We start from the raw sequence: 27,551 nt of genomic DNA on the forward strand, positions 1-27,551 counted from the left end.
TTAAAGAGATGAGTCTTATTAGTGGAGGTGTCCCGGCCCTCGTTAATCACCGGGGTTTCCTGGCAGGGGCTGGTGACACGTGGAGCTCTCCGTCATCTTTATAGGAACCTGTCTCATCACGCCCTTATAAGACACTCATCCAAACCTCACTGATACAGAGCCGGCTTGGCCCAGAAAACGCGTTCAGTCATCTGCCAGGTCACCTTTGGATGAGCTTCAAGGGGTCGGAAAATGGAGGAGCAGGAAAGTAGGGCCCCGTGTGGCACACCGCTACCTCGCCAGCTCTCATGTTTTGTTTTGTATTTCAGCCTCAACCCCCTTTCACTAATTGAAAAGCCATAATCTCGTTTCCCTCTTGCTGCTGGGGAGAAACATTATTATCCTCGCTGCAGAGCTCAGGCCCACTGGGGACGAGCGAAAGTGGCTCCACAACAATGAGCGCAGGGTGAGGAGAGGAGGTGTGGAGAATCAGATTCCAGGGTAAACATCGTGCAGCCTCCCCCTGCTGAAAACCCTGGTCTTGTTTTCTCACTTGCCCTGCCCGGACCTCTGGACCACCTGCAGGCCGGCCGACGACAGATTCCCTCCGCACGCTGGACCATCAGTGCCGAAGGGAGACTAATCCCCCCTGCTTCTGTCCTCCAACAACAATGGCCCTGTCACTCGTTCACTCATTCAGCATACCTTTAACAGCTCGGCCCAGCGAGTCAATACGAGGAGAACCGACAGGAGGCAGACAGTAGGTTCCCACGGCTCTATTCATAGCTTACCACTGGAATCTCTGACCTGTTCTGGCCTGTTTTATGAAACCTGCTCCTCATAATGAAGGGCATTGATCCAGTTCCTCATTTCACATTCACCTTGACATCTCTGTTACGGCCCACAGAGCGTCTCCTCTTGATTCAGGAGACATTTACTCCCCCTTTTATTCGGTTACCAGATATGTTATTGAATGCACGGTGCATTGTTGTGACTCGGAAATGTCAAAGGACGGGTGTGCTACGGCTAAGTGCTTTAGGGGGAGATGAGCCTGGACGTTTGCGCGCCAGTGGTCTGGAAGCTTGGTCTTCTCGTCTGTGTGCGTGAGTCCCTGTTTCTAATCTGAGGCAGGTTCTGGTAAATGATTTTCTGGGGTCAGCTGCTTTTCTCTGCCCTTACAAGCCGAGAAGATTACAACCAATGCTCTCGTTAATGATTTATCCGTGGAATTAAAATTCTGCGGGTTTATCTTCTTGTAGAACACTCGCCAAGTCTTGTCCTCCGTGTACAACAGCTCCTCGGAGAGTTGTTATCAGGTCCATTAAAGATGCAGAGCAAAAGTGCATATATAAAATTTGCCGTGAAAAACCTTTGCAGATCCTGTTAGACGAGTCGACACGGTGAACTCTGCACATGCATGTGTGAATCGCGGTTCCCTAGTCCTCCTTGACCCTCTTCGAGGTCTCGGCACCAGATAAACTGATAGGGCCTGTGGAGGCCCCTGGGTTATCAGAGGTAAACAGAAGATGAGAGCACCCACAGACACTGCGGCTCTGATTTAAAACTCGGCATCCCTGACCCCAGAAACACAACTTAACCCGGGTCTACCCGAACACATGCGCCGCTGTGAGAACAAATCGGAGCGAGGACAGTAAAAGGGAAAATAAGTGTTCTGGCACAGGAGAACGCGATGTGGACATAAAACACCCTCTCAACTTTCATTAAACTGGTTTGACAACAGCTTATCTGCTGGTCGAACATTTCCCTTTGGTCTCTCTCTTTGTGCAGAAACACAACGGGCAGCGTTTTACTAGAAGGCCTGACAGCTCAGGAGACTATCAAGCAGGGGGCTGCCGAGGTAAGTGCTTCCCCTGCACATTATTCTGACAGCAGACATGTGACGTAGTGATAGATGAGCCTCTTCATGTATCAGAGGCCGGACATGAAGGCAACTCTCTGCCAGGGCCCATTCGCACACGCTCGCATTGATCTGAGCTCCTCTTTATTAATCATGCCCTTAACACTGAAGTCTGGAGAAGCTTTCATCCTCTCCTGCGCTTCCTGTCCTCCACTTTTATCATTACACCAACTGGGGCGCTCTTTGTCTGCGCAGAACAAGACATCACTCTCGCTACAGTGGGCCCTTTTGATTGTCAACACAAACGTGAAATCTGTCAGGTACAGCGAGATGTGTGCATTGAAGAGACAGAGGGCCCGGTGACACATTAACAGTCTTTTAACACAGTGAAAAGGATACAGCAATTACACGTGTGGAAAGGAGGTAGCCGCCTTGGACTACACTGCCCCCCAGTGCCATTAAAGGGAATCTTCGAACGGCTCAACTTCCAAATGTATGTATGTAACCCCAGTGTTCACCATGGTGCTGTCATTATTTTCAGTAAAAAGTACCACTGATGAAATGTGTTGATTTTTATTCAAAAGTTACTGTCTCCAGACAAGTACAAATCAGAAAGAGTGACTGAAAGAGGATGGGATAATAGACAACAACTTAGAGTGTAGGCAATAGTGCATGAAAAAAACAACACAGAAATGGCCAAAAAAGGAAGGAAAGAAATTAAATTTTGTATATATATACACATGATCTAATAAGAATTTATACCAATGTAGTGGTAAGTAACAAACAATAAACAGTACTTTTTCCTTAAAAGAATTTTCTCTTTTACTTACATAAAATAATTAGGCAAAACACATATAGGCTGTTCATCTACTTTATCACATTACATCTGACCACCTCATGTTTCATGTTCTAAGAAGCCAATTATTCCACCTTTAAACATGACTGATCCTCTGACATGGAAGATTACTGTGAGAGAAGGTGACCATCACAAGCATGTTTAAGGCTTAAGCATGGAATGACTACAAAATAAAAACCTCAGTAGACAAAACATTTCATTAAAACTCGCGTGACAAATATATGTCAAAATCTAAGCTTTGTCTAGCTGCCACAGCGCTGCTGAATCATTCTCATCTTCAGTATTGTCTGAATGACTACCATACACTTTTTAACATTTGAAATCTTTTGAAGTGTTGTGTGACAGGAACTTTTCATTCTTGAGAAAACCTTAAAGCTGAATTTCACAAGTCTTTTCATTAGTTTTATCCAAACTAATTTACATGTAGGAAAAAAGGTAGAAACCCGAAGACATTATCAAGACAAAAAAGGAGAAACAAAAACGAAACAAAAAACGAAAAAATAAAAATACAAATTTAAAAATCTTCCTTGATGCATGGTGTCACATGCTCTCTTTTTTTTTTGTTTTACTTACACATTTCTCAGACTTTTTGACTGAAGGTTGAAAAGTTGAAAATAAGAAAAACCAAAAGCACATATATAAAATCAGCACCGATTCATATATAACTTTTATTCAAAATGTAGAGATACCCATTTCAACATTATGCTGCTGGATTTTAAGAGAAAAAACAAAAACATGATTTTCTTAGACAGGGCTGCTTTAGTCCAGAGCCCACACAGTGGCACTACTGGGATTTAACTCTGCTCATTGTTGGGGGACACATGTCCCTGGTAGATGGTGGTTAAGGAGTGGTCCGAAATCTTGGGGTAAGCTCTGGGACTTACTGCTTTAAACCGGGTGGAGCGTTCAATGGACTCTGGGAATCTTCACATCATAAAAAGAGATCCTGACTGATTCTACGTCACCATCTTAACCACCAGTGGTTATCAGGACCTCAGGCCCAGCAACAGGGAAAGGAAACTCAGAGAGAGGGGGAGGAAAAAAAAGAAAGAGCACAGAAACAGAAAGACCTCCATCCACTTGGCTAACACAGTACAAGCAAGCTACTACAGTCTGTTTATAAATTACTACTTCACACCTGGTAACTTACTACAATTGTAAAAAGGGTTAGACATAAACAAAAAAAAAAAAAAGTTTCTTAAGTTAAACACACCAATTCATCCCCGCTGAAAAAAGGAAAGGGGGTTAAAAAAAAAAGAAAAAAAAAAAGAAAAAGAAAGCTATTATGGATTTTTCTTCAGACACGTCTCATTTCTAATAGGTTTGGAAGTGGCCTGTTACACTATTTCTGAACAGGAAGAGCTTACCCAAGATTATAAAAGTAAATATTTGAAACAAAGTCCTCTCTGAGCAAGCAACACTGAGTGTGGGTTGTCATTGGTCCACGTGGAGTACAAGCCAGAATATTTTTTTTGTTTTTGCTTTTTCTTAGAGAAAACGCTTCCGTTTTTTTCGCATCTAAAATTCTCTTTAAATACAAAGCGCCTCTTCTGTTATCCCAGCGTCAAAATCATCTGGATATTAGCTTAAAACATGGACACCCCAAGAACCTAGAGGAGACACAAAAAAAACACATGCATTAATGACAATTATCAAGGTAAACAGCCACATTTCATATTATTGAAATAGATGAGACACATCACATCCTGACATTAAAAAGTAAAACCCTAAAATTAGTGGGGTTGGGCAGCAAAATCGGTTCCTAGGAAGTCCAGTATCTTCCCGACTGGATCACAACGCAGATTCCAAATTTTAACTTTCAATTTGCCTTGACAATAAAGAAAGAAAGTCATCAACTTTTTTTTGTGAAAACAACTGATACCTAACCCTAAAAATAAAAATCCCCCCCATCTCTTCACTATGTATGTAAATGAACATGAATAAAGACGTGGGTCTACTTCAGACCAGAGTATAAAGTGTGAAGATAATGAGGCGTACCTCTGTCACGTTATGAGGTTATATTTGGCCATAACAAAAGTGGCTGGGCCTCCTCACGGCAGGGTGTCACCTGAGCGGCTGCATCATTACAGTGGTTGCTGCTGAGGTGTCACGGGGGAGAAAGTAATCTAGCTGCTAACTTGAGCCCACTCACATTAATAATTCCGGGCTGCTCTTAACATTTCTGAAATCCTGCTGTGTAACAGTGCATTTCAGCTCCATTCTGCTGTTTCCAAATATAATCACGTCTACAGCCACATTCTTTTTAAGTTACACAAAAGTTCAGCAACTAAAATAAAGTGTCCTGAACTCTATCTGCACTATAGCTCAGAAAAAGGACAATAGGAACAATAGGTTAAGTGTTTGATGACAGGAGAAAACATTTTCTGCTTTGATGAGACAATTAAACGATTTGACATTGACACTAAAGACCTGCACAACACTCCGTATTAGGGCGGTGTCTGAAGAACATTTCAAAGCTGAGAGTAGGAACAAACCCCTGAGGCAAATTGCAGGGTTTTCTTAAAGTTGGGACACATTGAAACAAGAATTTAAGGCTGGCAGTACACGCTGAAATAAATAAAATTTGGCGTGTTTATACAGGCAAAAAAAACAAAACAGGCAGCTTTGCAACCAATAAGAAATGTTGTATTTGGCTGCTGTGCGTTCAGCCTGGTTCCCTGAACTTGTCTAAATGTTTCTCTGTCTCATTCAGTGCCCCAAATACAACACGCTTGCAAGTGATCCATATAATGCGACTGGTTGCCAGCCATCCATTTTCCATTTACCCCCACAGCCTTGTACCAATTTCAGTGTTTACTTTCTTTAAAAGGAAGTCACAAGTGGCGTCTACTCTCGCTGTGCTTCACAAGCTTCTCCAGCTGGCCAATGCACAAACACATCTGGAATCTCCATACAACAACGGCCTGAGAACAAGCCTGGGTTTTGAGCAGGGGGTGTCTGTGAGTACACGATGTTAAACAGAGCTAAGTGATGCAATGATTCTTACCGACTCATCCATAATAGAGGCAGGGTCAAAGTAGTCTGGCTTGAGCTCAGATCTCTCACGACGGTTCTTGGAGGGTGGCTAGAGGAGAAAGAGGAAGCATTTAGAGCAAACACTTAGAATCTGTCCTGCTTAAACAGCTGCTTTGGCAGACAACCAATAAATGTTTGAACTATTTGCTTATACTAAAAAAATAATTTGACCTTAAATCATTTCTGGGAAACAAACAAGATGCTGACATGGATTTTTGCGATATGCATTACAATATTAAAACAGGAGAGGTACAAGCTCAGCAGATATGTGCAGCACTGAACCCCTGCAGCTCAATTTGGAAAGAATTCATCACACATGCAACGAATGGAGTGAATTCAGAGGAACTGGGGCAGTTGTTCCATTTTCTGGTTGATTCAACGTGACATTTGGAGCCTTTTCTCAGAGTGCAGCAGCAGTGTAAGCATCCAAAACAGACATTTGTCTTGGATAACATTTTGTTCTGGCTTTAACACTCATCATACATGGTTCTGTGGTTTTGGCGTAAACGGTCAGATGAAAGACTCATGTTGCCACGTGTTGTATCAACAGTTGCGAGGCCCTGTCGACAGAGTGCGTCAGCGGTTTCCACAGAATTAGATTTTATCTATGGTAGTGGGAGTTGAGGGTGGGGCACTAGAGTCAGGCCGATGAGAGTTGATGATTGTGGTTGTCCGGTGAACACGCACACAGTAACACTCTCATGAGCACAAAAATGACTACACAGAGGCGTGTGGGAGGTCTCACAGAGTGCTGGAGTCTTTCTGCCTCTTCAGAACTGTTGTGTACAATGGAACCCTTGTCAAATGGGTTCACACATTGCTGATCAGCTCCAGGTAAATCTCTTTATTGTGCACATCGTTCTTTTAGCCTGCGCTGGCACATTATTAGCGTCCAGCAATGATTAGTTTACCAGAGCGAAAGAGGGAGGCAACTGTAGCAACGGAGGCGGAGTATGCTCCAGCAACACATAAAAGGACCTCCAGCAGAAAAATCGAAGAAGCACCCAAGAAAAGGTTCTGATGCTTCGATAAAAAATAAACTTGTGTTCCAGAGGAGGGATTACAGTCTAAAAGAAAAAGCGCAAAAAGGGGGAGGAGGGAGACAAGAGTTCCACACTGCAGGTTTAATCAGTTACATGCATATCTCACCAAATCAATGTCCATGGTGTCGAAGTCCATGCCTTCATTGAGGTCATCCAAACGACCCTCAGATGACATCATCACATCCTCCACAATCGGCTCTTCATCCTCCTCCATGAGCCCAGTGCCGCGACGACTGCAAAAACAAAACCGTTGTATAAATATATAATCATATTTTAGAAAGAGATTGAGACAGGCAGCTCTCAGTGCAGGTGTTTCTTACATAGCGTGCTGCAGGTTGGTTCGGAGCTTGGCATAGTTCATGGCTCTTTCCTGCTGCTGGCGCGCCTCTTCTTGCTGTCTCTGAGCCAGCATCCACGTCACCTGGGAACTAAAATGCACAAGATGAAAAGTCAGGGTGGATAAATAAACTAGTCAGTCAAAGTCCCAGCTGGCTTCACACTTGGCAGGCTGCTAAGTGCAAGCATTTTACTACCATTTAAATTAATAGCACGCAAATGGGAAATTACATTGAACCCCGTCCTAATGTATTCTGGCTCATATTCCACACCTCTGATTCCATTCTTGGAGAATAAGTGATCTACCCAGCTGAAAGTTGAACCTGGACAGAAGCCTAGTAAAATTTATAAAATGTTGGGGTAGCATTAGGATGCAAGGAAATAACAGATAATTAAGTAAATGGCTATCAAAGTGTTTTGGAAATGCAGGGGCAACGCAGCAAATGAGGAGAAAGACGTTTAATTGTGGACGGGGGATATTTAGGAGTGACCTGTGTGTGTATGTGTGTGTGTGTCTTGGCACAATATTTAATGGAATAAAAGTTTGATGGTGTGCACAGTAGAACTCAGCGATTAAATGAAATATCCATATTAACGATGCCCCCTAAGTAAACTTTTTATATGCATAAATTAAATACAAGAGGGAACACAATATTGATGACAGATGTCAACCCTTAAGTGTTTTAGGTCCCAGTGACAGACAATTGGTCCAAAGATGTTAAAACTGGAACATTTAAGTGTTCTTTTATTTGATTTAGCCTGCAAACCCCAAAATAGTAAAACTACTACACTACCAGAATGACATGCAGCTGTACACTGGTACCCCAGCTGCACTACAGCCGACAGGGGAGACGAACAGCGAGTTGTCAATATGGCTCAAACCTGAGACAGACACACAACCATCTGCACATAGGCCGATAGGCTGTTAAAGAGCCTTTTCCCCCTGTGATGAGGACAAACTGCTGAACCCATAAAAAACCATGACCCCAAAACAACTAATCCTACCTCAAGTTAAATATATCACTGTTGCAAGTCCAACTGTCAGTGTTTACAGCATTTTATCTGATCTGACTATTACTATATACATTTCTGTATATACACATTTCTGTTGGTAGTTGACGCTGAACCAAGTTTTGTTGTATTTATCGTTCTGAAAACGGTCTTTGGATGTCATGTCTGAGAATGGTTATACCTACATTCAAATTGCAACATGTGCTTTAGCAAACTGAAGTGACTGCATCATAGCACCTCTGGAAGGCAACGTACTTGTAATCCATGGGTGTCTGGTGGTGCTGAGGCGTCTGTTGATGATGCTGCGGTAGTTGGTGCGGCTGCTGCTGGTCGTGAGGGAGGGGGTAGACCCCCATGAAGCTGTCATCACGGCCCCTCTTCGGGTCACGCATGGCAGTGGAGGTGAGGTGCGGCGACGGGAGCATGACTGGGGTCTGCAGGGTCTGCTGCCAAACCTCACTGCTGCTGCTGCTCTCCTCTGGAAGAGAAAGAACAAAGTGTCAAAAAACTGCCAACAAATGTGCATAAACTTGTTTTAAGGAACACATTTTTCCTAAATAACCACATTTCATCCCAAGTTCCTTCAACTTTTAACAATGTTGAGATTCAAAACATAACTGACCAAATGTAGGACTGTGAACTATAACAAAAACCAGCAAACGTATGTTTACATTGAGGCAGGGGTTCTCATTGGTTTTACTTAAGAACTCCAAAAAGAAGATGGAATGTGGGTGTTGTATTTCCAAACTTAAATTAAGTGTATTCTCAAAGGATGTGGAATTCAGAACTAGGTGTAAAGTACCATCCACTCATTGCAAGTAGAGGTTTGACCTTTCACACCAAAAGGAATTTCTCGATTCACGGTGAGTGAAGGGACGCCAGCAATAATCCTGAGAGCGAAATCCAAAACTGAGATAACAAAAGGGGGTCAGAACAAACTCTCAAATGTCTGCGATAGCCACCATTTGATTTTGACTGTACTACACTGCATGTTGCTACACTGCAAATGAAAGGTTATGGAAGTTCTATCATTCAATATTCTAGTGAAAACATTGGTCATGAAAACATCTGTAGCAAACACTGGTCAGGAGCACGGTGACTCTTTAGACTCTCTCCTACCATCTGCTGTTTAATCTCCTCACCCATCAGCTCCGCTGGCTGATCCGGCCTGGTAGAAACGCATCTGGGTTAATCTGGGCTCCAACTCTGCTTTTGTTATGTCACAACTAGGCTACAATATATGTTGCTCTCATTAAGACTTGTTCTTAGTGCGCTGGTGCAATGGTAGGTGCTGATTGATGTTTTCAGTTAATGACAGAAAACCACTGATGTCCAGTTCTAAAGCTTTACACTATAATTAGCACATCCTGGTTTTATGCCAAGTTCCAGGAAATATAGTCACTATCTCCCCTTCTGGCCAGAAAAGTGTTTCTGCAGGAGATTAGAATGTCACAGGGAAGTTGACTTTTTGGATGCAAAATGTCCTTAATTATTTTCATCCTGTTAGACATCTGTGTTCAATTGTGTCATAGTTGATATATGAATTTGAGTTATGACCAAAATTTTCATTTTGTGAGGTCACAATAATCAGGGTTTCAAATCGATTATCTAGACTGTGGTGGCCCGCCATATTCTAATTGATCCTGCCATAGTTTTGTAATGAAACTAAAGTTTTTGGACACGTCTCATATTGACGTAAGAGATGATTTAAGTGAGTGTTTTCGTCTGTTGGTTGCTGATAGAGTTGGCTGCAGCGCTGTTTGCCTCACTGGTTCGGTCCCTCTTGGATGTTCGCACCATTGTTCATTGAGTTTGTACCGTCAATGCAGACACCTCACAGTTTTAGCTGCAGCTGTGTGCATACTAGCTGAGACCTGACAGGCTCAGGTCAGGTGTCCACCCTCAAGTGTGTACCTCTGAGTGTCATTCAATACAGTTCTCTACCAAACAAGAACTTCTCTTTCACTCCATTTTCTGTGTGCCTGTCAATCGGCCTGTTTTGCACATGAGAGCAAACTGCGTGCAGGTGCTACGGCAACAACCTTAATCAATTCTGTGGGGAACACTGATGACCTTTGCCTCCTAAAGTTAAATCAGTTTATCACAGCATCAAAGTGAGCATTTGTGCAAGAGATAATAGAATTAACTCTGGTTGTCCCTGAGATTTCAAGTTCACTGGAATGGGATGGGTGTGAGCTCAATGGACTTGACATTTGACCAAAATGTCAGTCCATCCTTGAGTGGGACTGAAAAAAGCCCAGATGGACAGAAAGCACGAAAACATTATGTCTCTGGCCATAGCTGCCGCCACAGCAGAGGCCTATATAGTTGTCACCACTATCTAAAATAAAGTTAATTTACATTGTTCTTTGAAGTGATAAAAGCTTTAAAATATTAATGATTTATTGCTTCCTGTGTGTGCTATACCTTCTGGCAGTTTCCTCTTGGCTGCTGACGTTCCGGCTGTAACAGAAGGAGGCTTGGACTTCTTGGAGCGAATGGAGGAGCCTCTGCTGGAGTAGCCACTCATCACCGACATGGTGTCGTCATCACCACCAGCCTGCAGGGAATTCCTGTAGGAGATGAGGGGGAGCCAGCAGTCCTCTCGCTGCAGCGCCATCTGGAATGTCATGAAGCGCTCCAGGTACATGTGGCTGAGGAGCAGAGGGAGGCCAGAGAGAGAAGATTAACAAACCTGTGCATCCGTGCATACAGAGAACAAACGTTACACATATAACCAGGTGCACTTTCCAACTAGGGGGTTAAAAGGAAGCCTCACAGCAACCATGAACAAATCTGAAACACCAGTTGTCACAAACACCTGTTGCTCTGAGACACTGAAGTCTCCCACCAGTCAGCTCAGCGAATAAAATACTTACACAGTCCTCTTGTCTTGTCTCATAAGTTTGGAGGAGAACTCGCTGAGGATGTCTAAGAAAGCCAGGTTGAGGGGAGGGCCTCCTTCTCCCTGAGGACTGGGATCCTTAAACGAAAACTCAATACCATCCCTGAAAGTTGCAGAGAGACAGAGAAGATGAATAACAGACAGTGAGCAGAGACAATGAATTTATTTCATGGAGATAAAACTAAATAAAGTTGATCAGACGGTGTGGAGAAGAGTCAAAGTCTAAAGTATTGCAACAGAGTTATTTTTGTGATCTGTTACAACTAGGAATACTGTGGTTAATAAACCTTCTTGGATACGTGATCATTAATCTGATTAACAATTCATTTAAACTTGATATATTCAAACAGATCCAATATCAACTTCCCTAATCTTACAGCGCTCTACTTAACAAGATAATCAATTTAGTTTCAGCTGGTTTTAGGTATTGTTTTATCTGTTGTGTAGTCCTGTCTGAATCTTGTAATGCTGCCAGCTCAGTCTCCCATTAAAAAGAGGTTGTTAGCCTCAATGGGATTTACCTGTTTAAATAAAGGATGAAAAATTTAATCTGAGGTGTAAACAAAGGAGGATTTTCTTATTTGCCTGTGTGTCACTACCTTAATACCTACTACACAACCTACATATCCCATGACAGAGTGTGACCATATGTTGCACAGTTGCAACTGATACCCAAGCAAATGTGCATTAAACTGCTTCCTTGGAACCTGACTGAGATTATAATTAAATAATATACAATAGATAAACAAAAGCCAATGTTATGAGTGTGGTAATTTACAAATGTGGAGGATTACGCAATTGTATACAATCAACTCTCCATCGCAGTTCAAATGAAACATGTATGCTCCAAAAAGGTCAAGACTGAATTAACAATAGTTTCTTGTTTTACCGCTACACCAGTTCATGTTTACACCAATTGGTGGGAAACTGGATTATGCAGCAGCAGACATTAGTGTTACAAATTTTGGAGCAACATTTGCTACATAAGAGCACTTTTGATGGATGTCAGAGTTTCTTAAATAGTGTGTGTAACAGACCAGCTTTGTTTTTACAGCCTGACGTCATTGTAGATGTTAAATTATTTTCAGTTCATGGGAAAAACTGCAACATCTCATTACTTAAGTCTCTCCAAAATTCAGAGGACGAAAAAACCTGGCAAGGGTATTCTAGTGGTAATTTGTCTGACATAGCAGCTCCCAGACTGCAAGGCAAAAAGGTTTAGGAAGAGCAATGCCAATGTAACGAGAGCAGAATGAAACCTTACTTGTGTAGCATAGCGATGGCATCTCTGGTTTTGACTTGGTCGAGACCAAAGGTTAGAGAAAAACGACGTGCCAACTCTTTAATTCCACAGAACGCAGAAGAGGAACGATCAAACCCATGACCCAGTTCTGACAGCATTTCATTGAAGAGCTAGCAGGAAGAGACATGAAATGTTAGATTAACAAACTCTTAAAAGTGGGACATGTGACCAGAAGGTCAGAGTGACTGAATTAATTCATCAGTAAGCAAGTGTGTGTGCACCGACCTGCTGCAGACTGAGGATAAGCGTCTTGGCACATTGAATCTTGTCGATTTGTCGAGTCTTACTCATAGTCTCCTTGATGATGTCACCATAATCATTGTAATACTGTAAAGAAAGAAAGGAAAACATTACTGGGTCATTCAGAATCAACTCTATAATTTATATATCCGATTATTTAACAAATCTATAACTGGTTTAACCCATTAAGACCTAAGGCGTGGAATAAAAACACACGCTAAAATTGTTTGAAAAGTACCACCTGACAGAATTGCTTACAAAAACTTGTACAAAAAAAATAAAAACTAACCCGGGAAGCTTACAGACACGCCCCTTTATACTGCCCCTTCCTCAAACATGTCTCTTATTGACTGAGCCTGGGTCAGCGAGTTAGCAGGAACATCGTCAGGGTCTGAATCTTCTTCATTGTTAATAACTCCATTTTGGATTTTGTCATCGAAAAACATGGCTGTAAACTGCTTCAATATCACTCCCCTCGCATAGATCATAAGCGATTACCTGAAACGCCGCTTAAAAAAAAACTTTTAAGCAGGCCAAGACCGCTAACAAACAAACTATATGTCCCATAATGCATTTCGCCTTTCCTGGGGGTATTTCAACGAATTACAATGCATTTCATCCATCACATGTCTTGAAAACGACGACATTGTGGATGAGACACATGACTCCACCGGCTCTAAAAAGGGAGAAGCACGCAACTGGTCTTAAAAAACTACAAACACACACATCAGACCTTGATGGATTAAATGATATAGCTTTACTTACTCGCATGTACTGTTTGAAGATGTCAGCACCAGTCTTCATGTCTACTACACAGTAGATGATCAGTTTACAGTAGGCAGCCAGGAGGTTTCTCCTCTTGTGCAGAGCTTCAATTTTTACAGCCTCATCGTCCTGTTGCCCATCTGAAAAGAGAAGAAACCAAAGTAGTTCTATAAACTGCATTGTCTGATTTGTCCTTTTTACTTGCTCTCCTTGCCCATTGGAGCAGAGCTGAAAGTAAATGAGCCTCTATAACTGCACATTTGCATTTGTACCTGTGCTATTTGTGTCGTCGTCCTGATCTATGAAGACATGGTTCAGGATGAAGGAGAGAAGTTCAGACTGCAGCGAGTCCTCCGAGGAATAGACGAGGGGCTCCAGGTGTTCTCTGCCTCCGGACACCATCTGGTGGCTGAAGATGAGCAAGAGATCACACAGGATGGTGAATGCCTGCAGGGGGACAGAAAAAAGGACAGAAAGTTAAAGCTCAGTTTGTACAAGTACTATGCAAAGAGCAGGTTTCTGGGTATAATTACACAAAGCACCACATGGATTTGCTAAAATAAGAATGTTCACATCAGTTTGGGGGCAAAAATGCAGCTCAAAATCTCTTTTCATCAATTATGTACAAAACAAGTAAAAAGGTATGCAGTGAATCCTTGCAGTCGATTTCTCATGTGATAACACCCTCTTACCGGCACTTGAGAGGTGTAGAAATCCACTGCTGCTGGAATGAACAGCTGCTAAACCACCTTTTGTGAGTTGAAGGTTTTGCCACCATATATAAATATCAACTATCCCCATTTTATATATCTTTGCTATCTAGTAGATTCTACAATAACAGCTGCTGCTGCTACACATATTTGCTGTTGCACACGTTTGTCACCTGTTCTTTGACAGCTGTGTTGACATTGGTGAGGTAGCGCTGACACATCATACAGAATGCCCTCATCTGCTTCCTCAGGGTCACCATGTCATCCTGATTCAAGACACACACAAGATGCTTTTTGGTTGTTGTTTTTTTAAAACATCAAACTAACATCCATCCATTTCTTCTCAAAATGATGCAAAATAGAGTGAACGTGGCTTTAGGAGACCTCACCTTCCTGGAGCTACCCTCAGATATCTTAGCCAGATTCCACAAGATCACGTAGTGGGTGCACTGCAGCGAATGGATGACTATCTGCTCACAAGAGGAAAAGACAGATTAATATTTCTGAACATTCATTATTCATGAAACCTATTACTACAGTTAGTGCATGTCCATATCTAACAACCTGCTCAGGCATGTCTCCATTCTCTATGCCTGTGTTGAGGAGCTTGAAGTTACTGGTAAAAAGGTCCCACCCCGACAGGTCGTGTGCACTGCAACAGATATGTTTAAGTCTCAGTCAGTTTCAGACAAACACACATCGGCAAATTATTGTTCTAACTGGAGAAAAGCACAAGAGATGTGAAAGAGGGATATAAGAAATTGTGGGAGGAAATAGGTGTTACAGATAAATGGCATACTTGTGAAATGCTGTGATCCTCTTTAGAGTTGACAAAACCTGATATGCATCATCTTCATCGACCTCTTCCCCCTGGAAAAAGAAAAGGAGCAAATTTGTAATTATATTGATCAAGATGTTTTCTCATCTGATAAAAACTGAGGTGCCAAGATCACATACAAATCCAGGTTTATCAGATGCCTCATCACAGACTATTTAACACGTTTTCTTCTCAATTTCTCAATGTATTTTAGTTATTCAAATATTTATGCATGTTTGCAGTTAATATGACAAACTGTCTTTATGATAACATGGAATATTGGTTAAGTTAGGTTAATGCTAAGTTGTTTCCTATAAGCAAAAAAATGTTATAATCCAAGGGCTTCTGAAATTTGATGATTTAATGTCAAGGGTGAAAGAAAGAAAATTGAAGGAGGTTGATGCATTTTTTTGGGCGTAAACATCCCTTTAAATATGTTAAAATAAACAACTTTGATCACAGTAAGTCTAATTTTCAGAGTATTCAAAGTTTTACAGAGACAATTCCAGTAGTAACACAAGAAAATGGCTACAAAAGAGGTTGGTGTAACAATACTGACAAGGCAAATAATTAAACTATTAAGTGGTAGAAATGATGGGTCTCACTTTTCAAAAGAGCAAGCAGAATAAAAATGCTTGTGAATGTGTGCATCCCGTTACTCCTACCTCTTGTAGAAAATCCTCCAGTAGCCTGTTGAACTTGTCGACCTGTTCATCCAGCAGCTGGGAGCGGGCGATGTCCACCCTGTTAAAGATTGTGAACTCCTCGTTGCAGAGGGCGTGGTAAGTCTTGGAGCAAACCTCCAAGACTTCAGTGTCTGTGTGCTTCTCCACTATTTCTCTGACCTGACGCATCAGGGACTCCAGATGCTGTATTGGAGGAAAAAAAGGAAACATTGTGTGTGACAATCGACGATGAAAATAAACAACTTTGTTTTTAAATTAAACAAACTGATCATCTTTTTTCACAGTTTGATTGCTGTTGTGTGATAATGTTCGTACCTTCTCCAGACGTCCCGTGGTATAAATTTCCAGATCAAAGAACTGAGGCAGCTGCAACAAGTTGGTCACCTTCTCTGAATCCACAGCATACTATAGACAAAACAATTCAATAAAATGTGAATACACATCTGAAACCAACAGGCCTTATAAGGAGTAGTTCAGTGGTTTAACAAACCTTGGCCAGTAGAGGGGGCAAAGCCACAGCAAACAGCTCCGTCATTCTGGTTCTGTCATCCAGCTGAGTCTTCTTCTCCTTAGCAGTCATTACCTGATCAGAGATGCAGAAAGTTATACGAGTTTATATTTTGCATTCATGCACGCAGAAAGCCTAGTCTTGGATTTAGTAGTTTACCCATTTGACCTGACCTTTACAGTTTTATTTCAACCCCAGCAATGTGTTCTATTGCCATGTTTATCTCACTTTTGTTTCCGAGAAAACTTAAATTGCCCAGCACAGGTCACACTTTTGCAGCAGAAACAATAGTGCTAATGTAAAACATACATTTAAAAGGCTGAGGCAAGATCCAACAGTTAAACCTAATGAGAGATTAAAGTGTCTGTTCAGCACAATGAAATCTATGTAGCAATGGGTGTTAGGTTGTGGAACGAATGCCCTCATACTGTCATGTCTAAAAATGCAACTTTGCAATGTGGCAATCACTGTGCATCCACCCTGCAGGCTGTCATCCCCAAACTGGCACCAAACATTTAAAGAAAAACAACAAAAAAACACTGACCCTTATTCAATATGTGAGATAGAGATAGATATAGATGTATATATCTCTATATATATATATATATCTATATATATATATCTATATATATAATAAAATCAACCAGGCATAGAAATTAATCTGTGTAAAATAGGTGCAAGTGCTGTTAGAGGGGAACATTTCAACTGTGTTTTGGTTCCGCTTGCTCTGACCCAGCTCAAAAGTAAAAACTGATCAATGCTTAATAGATCTGTCAATAAAGCAATCCCAGGACAGCCGTTTTAGAGGTAACTGAATTATACTTTAACCCATCTTGGTCCACTATTCAAAGCCACACTTACCCTCTTTCCTGTTCCTCTTCCAACGGGCGGGTGGCATTCAGCAGCCTGGCGCACAGTGCACAGCATAATTTCAATCAAGGCTGTCTCTTGTCTGTCTGTAAGAGCTACAAAAACATGGAGCAATCAGGGCACATGTCACAGATAAAGCTGAAGGTGTTGGCATCCTTCCACTTCAAGACAAACAAGACTTTCTCAGAAAGAAGCTGAAACTAAACTGACAAAAGTATTTGGGGTCAACTATTCACTATTTAAAAGAATAGACCTATTTATTCAATGCAACACATCATTTCATGAGATATGACCTGCTCTGCAAATATTTAGGGAACCCTGTGTCAGATGCAGCAAAGTAACCCCAAAACATTACTGAGCCTTGTTTCACAGTGGTGATGTGATCTTTTCTTTGAAAGCTTCATTTTTCCTTCTGTGAACATCGAGCTCTACAAAAGCTCTAATTTTGTTTCATCCAAAAGTCCAAAGGGACTCTCTCCCAAAAGCACCGTGGCTTGTCAAGTTTAAGCAAACTACAGTCAAGTATTTTTGTTTTAAGCTTCAAAACTTGGGTCTTCAACTGAGTCCACTTTCATTCATAAAGTGATGTGGAGTAACTGGATACTGTAGTTGTACAACAAGTTTCTTGGTTTGCATTCAGGTGAGAAGAAAAGTATAAAACTTTCCAGCTCTCTCTACTATTCTATAAAAATCTTTTTATTTCAACAAATTAAAAGAACAGATCTTGTTTCAGTGAGGTTTTTGAGCCACGTCTCTTTTTCCAGTTTGTGTCCTGAAGTGCAAACCACTAACGTAGGCTTAAAAAAATAAATACGGACATACCTTCCTCTCCTGGTAATGGTTCATCTAGCAGCAGGCTGATCATACACTCCCAGTCCTTCAGTAGCTCTGGACCGCATTCCCAGAGGGAGTCCACTAGGTAGGCTGCATGCTCGTGGAGCTATGGAGAGATGTTCACATCAAGGGGTGGATAATTCATTCTATTTACATACTGCTAATAGAGATAGAAAAGATAGCCTAAGTCTGAGGATGAAAAATATGATAATGTACCTCACTCTCCAGGAAGAAGAAGACAGTGGTCTTAATGAGGTTGGCGTTGGGGCTTTGTCTGCCTCTTCTCTTGGGGGCACCTTCCTCCTCCGGTTCCCTTTGGCTGAACAATCTTTGAAATCACCAATCATTAGTTTGGTATCATACAGAAGCAACAACCATATAATCCTCCAGCTACATTTCTTAGGAGCAGCAAGGGGGCTTAAAAAAAAAAAAAACTCAACTAAGCTGAAAACTGAGAGCAAGACAATCCAACAGAGACCAGTCATTGAGTTACTTTACAAACTAGATTTCTGAAGTTACCAACAGAATTACTGCCAGGATGAACCTGTGAAAGAAAGTGTAGATGCTGCATTTACAAAATGTAGTTTGTCTTTGAGTAAAAAGTTGAGTGTTAGGTATGTTGTTAGGTGTCATTAAAGTTCTGTAACAAATCCCTTGTTCTTTTTCCCCCTCTTCCCTGACCTGCTTCTACATTATGGTGTCTGTGTTCACTTCTATTCAGTGATGTAAAGTTTGATGCGTGCCCGACATACTTCTTAAAGAGGAATTCTCCAGCTGCAATGGCGACAGGCCTGTGTGCTGAGTAGACCAAGTGATAGACACTCTCACAGTCCTCAGGGGTCAATACCTCATCCGTACTACTGCAGAGACAAACACAGAAGGACAGTCAGCTAAAGTTCATAAAGTAGCAGCACATGTGTACTTCATGTAATTCATGAACACGTTGTACATGTCTCACTGAACAGTACCAATCGGTTAACGTTGAGAACACAGCCACTTACTTCAAGACTAGAGTGAGTAGTTTAATTGCTTGTACAGCAACATCATACTCTTTGTCCAGAGTCATGGAGACGATTCGGTCCTGAGAGAGAGCAAAAGAAGAGCAAGATTACATATCTAATGAGTTATTGGGCCAAAGGAAGTAATTTGATGAGTGTGTAAGTGTCTGTCAGTATAAACTTAATTTTGAGTCCAGAAAGCTCAATGCTTAAAGAACGAGACTGAGAAGTCTGAGATGTTGTGTCTAAGTTCACCAGCAGGTGGTGCTCACCTTGAAGCGACTGGTGAAGAGTTCCAATCTTGCATTGAGCTCTCTGTTGTAGTAGAGACCCTGCAGGGCTGTCAGACACTTCAGACGTACCTCACCTTGCTGGAAAACAGAATTAGGATAAAGTTATTTATCTGTCGTCATAGTCACAGTAGCAAATTATACATAAAAAGGGTTGGGTAAAGATGAAAAAGGTTTCTCAAGTTTACGAAAATAACTGAAATAAACACATCTTAAACACAAGGTAAAAAATCAGTAGCCAAGATTCACCTGCTGGAGTAACAGCAGGTTTCAATCATGAGCGCCAAATTTTTCTGGCTTCACTTTGTTTATAAATTGAGTCATTGATTTTGGCTTTGCAAAAGTGGATTCTAATCCAATAGAGTATCTCCTCACAGTGCACTCACTGTCCTTTCTGAGCGAGCACTGAAAAGAAATAATGATCGTACACAGCCCTGGTTCTGTCAATGGGAAACGTGGCTCGGACCAAGCAACACAACACTACTCAAGTGGTTTACGATAGGTTTTTGTGCTTGTGCACAGGACAAGAGAAAGAGGGGGTGGGGTGGCAGTGGGTAAGGGAGGTGGTAAATGTGGCACATTCTAACAGATAATTACAATTTAAGAATTATCAGTATGGCATCGCCCGATGAATTCGCATTTGCAAATGGATGGAGAACAGCCAAAGAGGAGAATGACAACACAGATTCTGCAGCCTGACAGAGAACGAAATTCAGCCCTGGCCGTACCCAGGACCGCCCTGCACCTCAAGTGACAGGCACAAAGACAGGGCCAGGAAAGTTTTAAGAACTTTCTGGATATTTTGGATGTTCTACCAGTCCACCAATGAGGCAGCCCACTGGGATTTGTCCTGATAGTCTGACTACTGTGGTGACACAAGGGGTATGAAGATGAATGTTTAGGTTGCTTTGTTTTTGTTTGACAGGCGGGTAACATTTGTTTTGTTGTTTCAGAGAGCATTCAGTATTCTTTCATCCGGTGTGCAAGTGTGTGATCGCTAATCCCAACGGGCTACAAATTTAAATTGCTTGCCCATGGAGATTTAGTTTACTGCCAAGTTTGCCAAGATAGTGTTGGGATGTTAGCTGTAGTAGAAAGAGAGTTGTGAGTATTGCTGTGTGTAGCTGCTGGGCTTGCTCAGCCTGTGTTTGCCCACGGTGCTGAGCTGAGGTCTAATCAGGAAAATAAAGTGTAAACTCCTGTGGACTATGGGTGTTTAGGGGCTTTAAAGTAAAAAAAAAAATCTAAATCACCTTATCGTGCATTGTCCATCCCACATACTTCAGATAGCTGTCGTTGAGGAAGGCATCGCTATAGAGTTTCATCCACACTCCAATCTCTTCTATACAGATTGCCCGGATTTCTGCTATTGAGTCGCTGTTAAAACATCACTTTGTTAATCAGTGCACAAGAAGACAGTATCAGAATGAACATTTTTTGATGATATATATTATGTGAAGCCATACCGATATCTGTGAACAAACACTCCTTTGAATATTGCATTCATCATGTTTTCAATCTCATCCTGATTTTCTTGGAGCTGAAACAAAGAAAAAAAACACAAGAACATGAGCACATTTATTAAGTCAAACATAAAGCTTAACTGACAAGAATGTTAAAGAGGTAACCAGGAGGCATTGTTAACATAACAAGACGTGTGTGACAGCCAAGTATGCCATCATGCTGTGGTGTGGCTGCACAGTGAAATAACAGATGGATGCCCAGTAGGACCCGCTGTTATATAACCTAATAAAACTGACTGGCTGAATAACACTTGGTACAAACACAGTCACTGCAGGTCCGCCACCTACCAGGGTGTTACTATTCTAAAAATGGAACAGATTTATGGTTTATTAGGTAAAATAATTCACAATTATTTGCAGTTATGGTGTTACTTTAGGGGCTGTGTGTGTGTGTGTGTGTGTGTGTGCGCGCGCGCGCATGGTCTTCATGATTTCTCAATAAAAAAATAGCCTCTAATATATAAATAAATATATATATATAAATAACGCCTGCAAGTTGGGCAATGGTTATATTTAAATCAATTCCGAGTTTAGATGTGATATAATAAATATGACATTTAATTCTGCAATTACAAACCTGAGGTCAGTGAACACTGTTGCTTTATCTGGCTGGAAATGGAGAGGATGGGTTCGGAAGGTTCCACGTGGAACATTGGGACTTAAAGTGTCATCAGGCTCAGTGCCAGATGGGCAAGTAAGACATCAGACTATTCTAGTTTACTGCTGCTGCTGCTTTCCCCACTGAGACTAGTCCAATCAGATGGGATGTCCAGTAGAATCATTTCTCAAACCAACCACTCTTCCTTTTACAGCCACTCTTGCAAACACTGTCTGCATCAAAACTGTAAAACAACAGTCAGACACTTCTTCCAGTACCATCTCCTAAACTGGGGCTGTGGCTGAGGTCGCCTTATTTATTGTTAACCAACGGTGGAAATATCTATTAAATTATTGGTGCTATAATTTAGATAAAGATTTATTATTTATGCAGGTGCTTACTCTAGTTCAATGGCTGCAATTCCCATGTGTCCTTATTCAACTAAATTGCAATAAGAAACATAACTGGCAGTTAAGCTAAATGATCTCAGCTTTTTATGTTCTTCAGACAATGAGCTTAATATAGAAGAGTTTGAAAGCTTGTTTAACGTTAACGTCAATTTAGAGGAATATTGTAGTCTTCTGCTTACGTTATAATAATACAACCAAATACAATTTATTAACCATTTTCTCAGGCTAAATATTTCTCATAAAACAGAAGTTGATCAATATGGTCGTGACAAAAAAAAAAGCAGGGCCCTCCACTCTATAATTACCAATAGTCTATGTCCAGTACTGGTAAACATCTACTCAGGTGTAACAGTAAAACCAGTTGTTTTCCGCACATCTGTACAGGTGCGTAGCTTTTGAAATGACACAGGCTGAGAGATTTTCTTCATCAGCTAGAGTTTTGTGAACTGTTACATTGTGTGCTACTGCAAGAGCTTAGTGCCAGTCCACTGATGTTAGTCTTTCTACGAATTACTGTCTTATGCAGCAAATGGAAGTTATTAAAACCAAAATTTACACAAAAACCTGCCTTCTTTGTAGATTTAATACAAAACACATTAGTGTTTGCACACTGTTCATCAACTGGGTGCTGCTGAATGCAAGTTCTACATCTTTGAGTCAATATACCTTAATTAATGACCCATAACTACTAACTTTACGTATAGGAGAAGGAATACATTTTTAGAAAGTAAGAATCACAATTAAGTAAAAGTAAGTAAAAATAAGAAAAAAAGGTTTGTTTCTGTCACTTTCTACTAAAGTCGGGCTAAACCTCGCTCTAGTTCAGAGCATTAGACATTGGCTAATGAATCTAATAAATATATAAACCACTGTTGATGATCTACAATGTAGTTAGAATTTGAGGCATCCAATGAGTATGCATGTGTAATTGCAAAAAGGCGTGTTATGAACAATGGCATTAAATTAAATTGACTCTTACCTCTTTGCGTTTCTGCAGGAGCAGCTCTAGTCTGTCGTTGGCCCTTTTGGGCACCGCTTTATTCCTCTCTGCCTCATACTGGCGCTGGGTGTTGTCCATGTTGATGCTGAGGTTTAGAGCTACATTCACCAGGGCTGTCATCAGCTTCATGGCTGTTCAAAGCACAAGTAACAACAAGAAAATTCAAATCTATAAAAATAACAGATCAATCGTGTACAATGGAAAATTGACTCTGGATGAAATATATTCTTTAGGAGACTAAGTTCCACCACAGAACAAAACAAAACACTTGAGTGACCTAACCTTTAAGCACAAGGAAATATGTCAAATTGCAAACCGATTCTGGGAGAAAAGTTGTTTCAAATGAGACATACACATAGACATACTCCATACACTATGAATACCAATCGGTCCAATTTTGGCTGCATTTGTGTTCACTTGCAGTTTCAATGAGAAATCATTATTTAACCAGATGTCATCTAAAATAGCTCTGTACCAACTGACCCGCTCCGAACTAGCGCAGATACCACAACTTTCAAACAACAAAAACATGTTAGAGCTGAACACTGACAGATAAGGATAAAAGTGCTTTCTGAGACAAACATCAACACAAGAGTGTTTTGAGGCTAAACCACCCACCTGCTCAATTAACAACAGTCATTGTAAAATGTCCATGTGTTGCTGCAAAATACATATGAGCTGTTGTTCTGAATTCCTCTGGTTATTACAGAGCACATGATCTGACCCCACTAGGTGCAATAGGTACTTTATTTTAGTGGGTAAATCCACCTACACTTTACACTACAAACCTGAGCACCCTTGCATTCATGACAAGTGCGACCAACATGTTCAAATAAACTGACTAATTCATCAAAAATAAATGAAAACACATGCGTGGGTGTGCCATGGAAATTGAGTAGCTTTATCTGTGGACGTATTAATACTGTCTTTTACTTGTCAAACGATAGAAAAGTTTGCAGACAAAATAAACTTCAAAAAGTTTTACATTTAAAAGTATTTGAAATGCACATGAGCTTATTCAAGATGTGCACGTACACTGTACTCTTTTACAGAACATATTGATTACACTGACATTCAAATGTACCTCTCACACAAACTGACACACATGCACACAAATACACGCACAGCTCATCTTACCTGCCAGTGTTGAGGTGTGTCTGAAGGCTCGGACCTGCGAGTCCGATAGTCCGGTGAGAAGAGAGATGACTGTGTCCATCATGTACTCATCATAGATGATACTGTATTGACACTGACGCACTAGCACAGCGATGAATTCACAAAAGCTTGATTTGAACTTCTTCCATTGGGGCCCTGCTATGGTCAATGGGTAGTCACCGCTGTCCTACAGAGGCCACAAAGAGAAGAACATCAGTAAATGCAATGACATACCACTGTGATTAGTTACAATTTCTATCTGCAAAAAGTTAGAAAGTTATACTGTTCTTGGCACAGATTTTTGAAGTTGATATTTAATCTAAAATGCCACTTTGGAGATTTACATTAAATATGGAAATAATTATACTGGAAAAAGTCAAGTTACCTCATCAAATTCCTCTGTCATTCGTCGGATGATCTCAGAGTTCTGCATGTTGCGGAACATTTCTCCACTGACCACACCTGATAAGCACAGAGTGTTAAGACAGAGGACAATTAACTAAATGGTCAAGAACCACAACAACAACTGAGAGAACCAAATATGTCAGAGGGGCTCTGTAGGACAAACAGAATCAATAATTTACCTCAATACATTTTTAAAAGGACCGATCACAGGGTAAAGTAACGCATACAATACAGTACTTGCCTTTACATCCTGAGCATTGGATGAAGAAATTGATGAGATCTAGTAGCGCAACGTCTCTGTCATGTTTGTACGACTCAATCCAGTCATCAACGACAGACTGCAGGAAGGTTGGGATAGATTGATGTAAAATCCAAAAGAAATTAATGGAATCTACCATGACTGAAAAACATTTTATACAAAGTGGCCATTTGAAAATCTTGCCATTCATACCTGCATTGCACTCCTGCCCATCTTCACCACCTCAAACAGCATCATGTTTTCCATGCCATTCTCTTGGTGGTGGCCATTTAACCGGCCTGCTCCCTTCCCTCCTTTGCCTTTCTCCCCGGCGGCCTTCTTCCCCTTCTTCCCACCCTGGAACACCACAGAAGAAAGAGAGGATTAATAAATGTGTGAGAATCATCACAGTGATTAAGAGAAGACCAATTTCATTTTACACAACAGAAATATCTATGAAGGCAAAAAAAATGGACAGCATGCTGTTTTATTTGACCAGAATGTCTTGACCCCAGGGCAAGTGCATCAAGCAGTTTGTGCCTTTTCATACCTTTCCTTTCGCTGAGATCGCAACTCTTCCATCAGGCTCCTCGGAGAAGTCTGTGTCCGAAGAGAATCGAGTGTCTGTGTCGCTGGTAGACACAAGAAGACATTAGTATGTAAATTCAAACCAGCCTCAAACTAACAATAAACAACAACAGGAAGCATTTACTTACTGAGTAAAGGAGAACTCTGATGGTATTTCTGGTGCTGCTATCATTTCTGTAACATCTTCTGGATAACTTCAACTTATGACTGGCTTGAGATCCTCAGAGAATACCAGACAGGGGGGGTTGCATGTGACCTGGAATATGGAATAGAGTGATTAAGAGGGCTACACGTGCAGCACCAGTACACATTCCAACGCAGCAGAAACAATAAACGTTACAAAAACAGACATCAAATGTGTGCATGTTTGCAGAAAGCACATCCTCTGTAGTGAGCAAATGCTACTTTGATGCCATTCAGAAGGGAAAAAACGGTTTCACATGGTAACGGGGGCGGAAACCAAAGCTCCTGTCACACTCAGCCGCCTCGCCATTGGCTCCCTCCCTTTCTCCGCTTCCTCTGGTTTACAGAAAACGTCACGCAACAAAGATTGGAGTGTCTTCCTCAATGGCCAAATATGGCTCTGCCCTATACGCCCCATTCATATCTCAGCCAATCAAGAGACAGTATCAACATCAACAAGATACCGCAGGCCAGAGAAACGATTGCATGGCTGTGATGTGTAAATTAAAAGCACATACATCAAAGAGGGGAGAGTAGACCTAACTTTTGAAATCAGGATTCTTACTTTGACTGTTATTTTTTTTAAACAATACAAATGCCTCCTTGGCAGTCAGGGAAGTCAATACAAACACATCAGGAACAACTGATCTGACTTGAAACAGCTGAAATAAACTCCTCCTATCATATAAGCACACATGGTGCAATATGCGCCTCCTTTAGTCCTAGTTTGTACAGCGATGACATTAAATGGTCATTATTTAAATATAATAACGTTTGTGGGGAGACCTCCATGATAAGTGAAGGATTTAATACAGATGTGATGAATACTATGTGTTAACCATCATGGGATCCTCTCCTCAACAGTGCCCTGAAAATGATGGCCCACATACATGGGGGTCTTATGAAGTCCGGATATTATTAAAACACAATAATCAACTTAAAATGACCCGCAACATAAAACACTCAGCCAACGTAGAGCGATTCGTCGTGTGACACGGAGAGGGCTTCGTGTCTTAAACCTAACAGGGAGGTGTGTTGGTTGGAAAATATGCGACCATGTCTATTTCCTTGATGTTGCGTGTGACAAGAGACGGGATTCTATGGGTGTAGACTGAAAAAGTGGCGCCAAATCGAGCGGTGTATCTCATAAACTTGTGCCTGCGAATCGAAACGAGACGATTTTCAGACCGAACGGAAGCGTGAAACCCAACTTCGCGTGTTTGTGCGGTTCATCGGTGCCACAAAGTAGCGGCTCGGTTCCCTCCAACAACGCCGACGCGGCCACGCTCTCCGTCGGCTCCTGTCAAAATTGACACCGGTGCGCTGCTGGTGCTAGCGCCGCTACTAGCTAAGCTACCGAGGGTTTCGGCGTCTTCCCCCCAGCGTCAGCTACATGAGATTTGATCCAGTAAGCAAGCGCCTCTCCCACCGAACCGGAGTGCGATCTGCTGAGCGACGAGCGCGACCGTCTCCTGAACGAATTCACGCCAAATATCGGCAAGATACCATGTGTACTAATGCTATCGTAGTTGGACAATAATAACAAAACAACGCAAGCCCTACTGTACTAGCGCAAGCTAATGTTAGCCTGTGCACAATAACCCGAGTCAGTGCTGTTTCCAATGACAATATCTGCCCCCTGTCTCCACACCAGTCGCATGTAGTGCTCCTGTAAAGATTAAGTAAATAGCCACAATGATTATCCAACAACTACAGAGCAGAGAGCAACTACCGCTGCTTAGCTATGCTAACTGCTACTGCTAACGTTACCTAAAAAAAACATCACGTCCTTGCGTCCTCCATCTTGCCTCGGGAGTTCCAGCACCGTATTGCATAAGCAACAAACACTTTGTTTACAAATATATAAAGTGTAAGTAAGTCGCATTAAGCAATACAACGATTCGTTTGGTTATTAACTAAATATTTTGCAGCCGTGAGCCAAGAAACGGGTTCGTTAGCGTGCTAACAACCGACGTAGCCATGTACCGCGAGCTAACGAAGCGACTTGGTGGAGGCAGACATCCGCGCTCGGGGCTCATCCACAGCTAGCCAGGCTAGCAAAATACAAATCAACTAACTTCCAGATAGCTCTCCGCCATTTTACGGCTAACTTACCTTGTTGTGAAATGTAATCCCGGCACAATCGGAACTTTTTACTATTCTTGTACAGGCTCCGTCTGAATCCCGCTAAAATTCGCTAAAAAGAGTTTAAAAGTCGCGGTCAGAGGCGGTTTCGGACGTTCTCTCACCCGCTTGCTCCGTAGTTCGGTTTGTTGTTTCGACGACCTGGGAGGAGGAAATCCTGGTGCAGAGCTGCCACCTAGCGGCCACAACACCCTGTTAGATATACTGTTGACCAGCTGACATCTAGTGGCCACTGACGAGTACTTCACCTCGTGATCACTG

At 41.6% G+C, this 27,551-nt stretch overlaps 1 protein-coding gene across 2 annotated transcripts; it reads right to left on the bottom strand.

Annotated features, from left to right (window-relative positions):
* Positions 1 to 2,694: 2,694 nt before the first annotated feature.
* Positions 2,695 to 27,466, bottom strand: stag2b (stromal antigen 2b). 2 transcript variants are annotated; one of them, XM_034597201.1, is made up of 34 exons: positions 27,395 to 27,466; positions 25,091 to 25,218; positions 24,925 to 25,006; positions 24,588 to 24,731; positions 24,378 to 24,474; positions 24,117 to 24,193; positions 23,714 to 23,918; positions 22,556 to 22,707; positions 20,512 to 20,585; positions 20,299 to 20,422; positions 19,028 to 19,126; positions 18,759 to 18,838; positions 18,510 to 18,617; positions 17,974 to 18,085; positions 17,746 to 17,863; positions 16,915 to 17,018; positions 16,036 to 16,128; positions 15,861 to 15,950; positions 15,525 to 15,728; positions 14,842 to 14,912; positions 14,607 to 14,694; positions 14,432 to 14,512; positions 14,216 to 14,308; positions 13,605 to 13,779; positions 13,333 to 13,472; positions 12,553 to 12,654; positions 12,289 to 12,437; positions 10,999 to 11,127; positions 10,547 to 10,773; positions 8,375 to 8,597; positions 7,093 to 7,200; positions 6,879 to 7,005; positions 5,701 to 5,778; positions 2,695 to 4,303 (listed from the first exon to the last, which is right to left on the bottom strand). In XM_034597201.1, exons 2-34 carry the CDS (start codon positions 25,132 to 25,134, stop codon positions 4,280 to 4,282), a joined length of 3,822 nt encoding a protein of 1,273 aa, XP_034453092.1. In that variant the 5' UTR covers positions 25,135 to 25,218; positions 27,395 to 27,466; the 3' UTR covers positions 2,695 to 4,279. The 2 variants fall into 2 exon arrangements, with proteins under 2 accessions (XP_034453092.1, XP_034453091.1); XM_034597200.1 differs by having other exon boundaries at positions 27,261 to 27,458.
* Between the last annotated feature and the right edge of the window lie 85 nt (positions 27,467 to 27,551).

Source organism: Hippoglossus hippoglossus, chromosome 10 (assembly GCF_009819705.1).
Source record: "Hippoglossus hippoglossus isolate fHipHip1 chromosome 10, fHipHip1.pri, whole genome shotgun sequence".
NCBI lineage: Eukaryota > Metazoa > Chordata > Actinopteri > Pleuronectiformes > Pleuronectidae > Hippoglossus > Hippoglossus hippoglossus.

Bases quoted from the DNA above. Each gene is read 5' to 3' on its own strand.
- stag2b (XM_034597201.1), bottom strand. From the start codon at position 25,134: ATGATAGCAGCACCAGAAATACCATCAGAGTTCTCCTTTACTCA. The intron at 24,194-24,377 runs GCAAGTACTGTA...TGTGCTTATCAG, and splicing joins CCAATGCTCAGGATGTAAAG to GTGTGGTCAGTGGAGAAATG. The intron at 7,006-7,092 runs GTAAGAAACACC...TTGTTTTTGCAG, and splicing joins ACCAACCTGCAGCACGCTAT to TCGTCGCGGCACTGGGCTCA.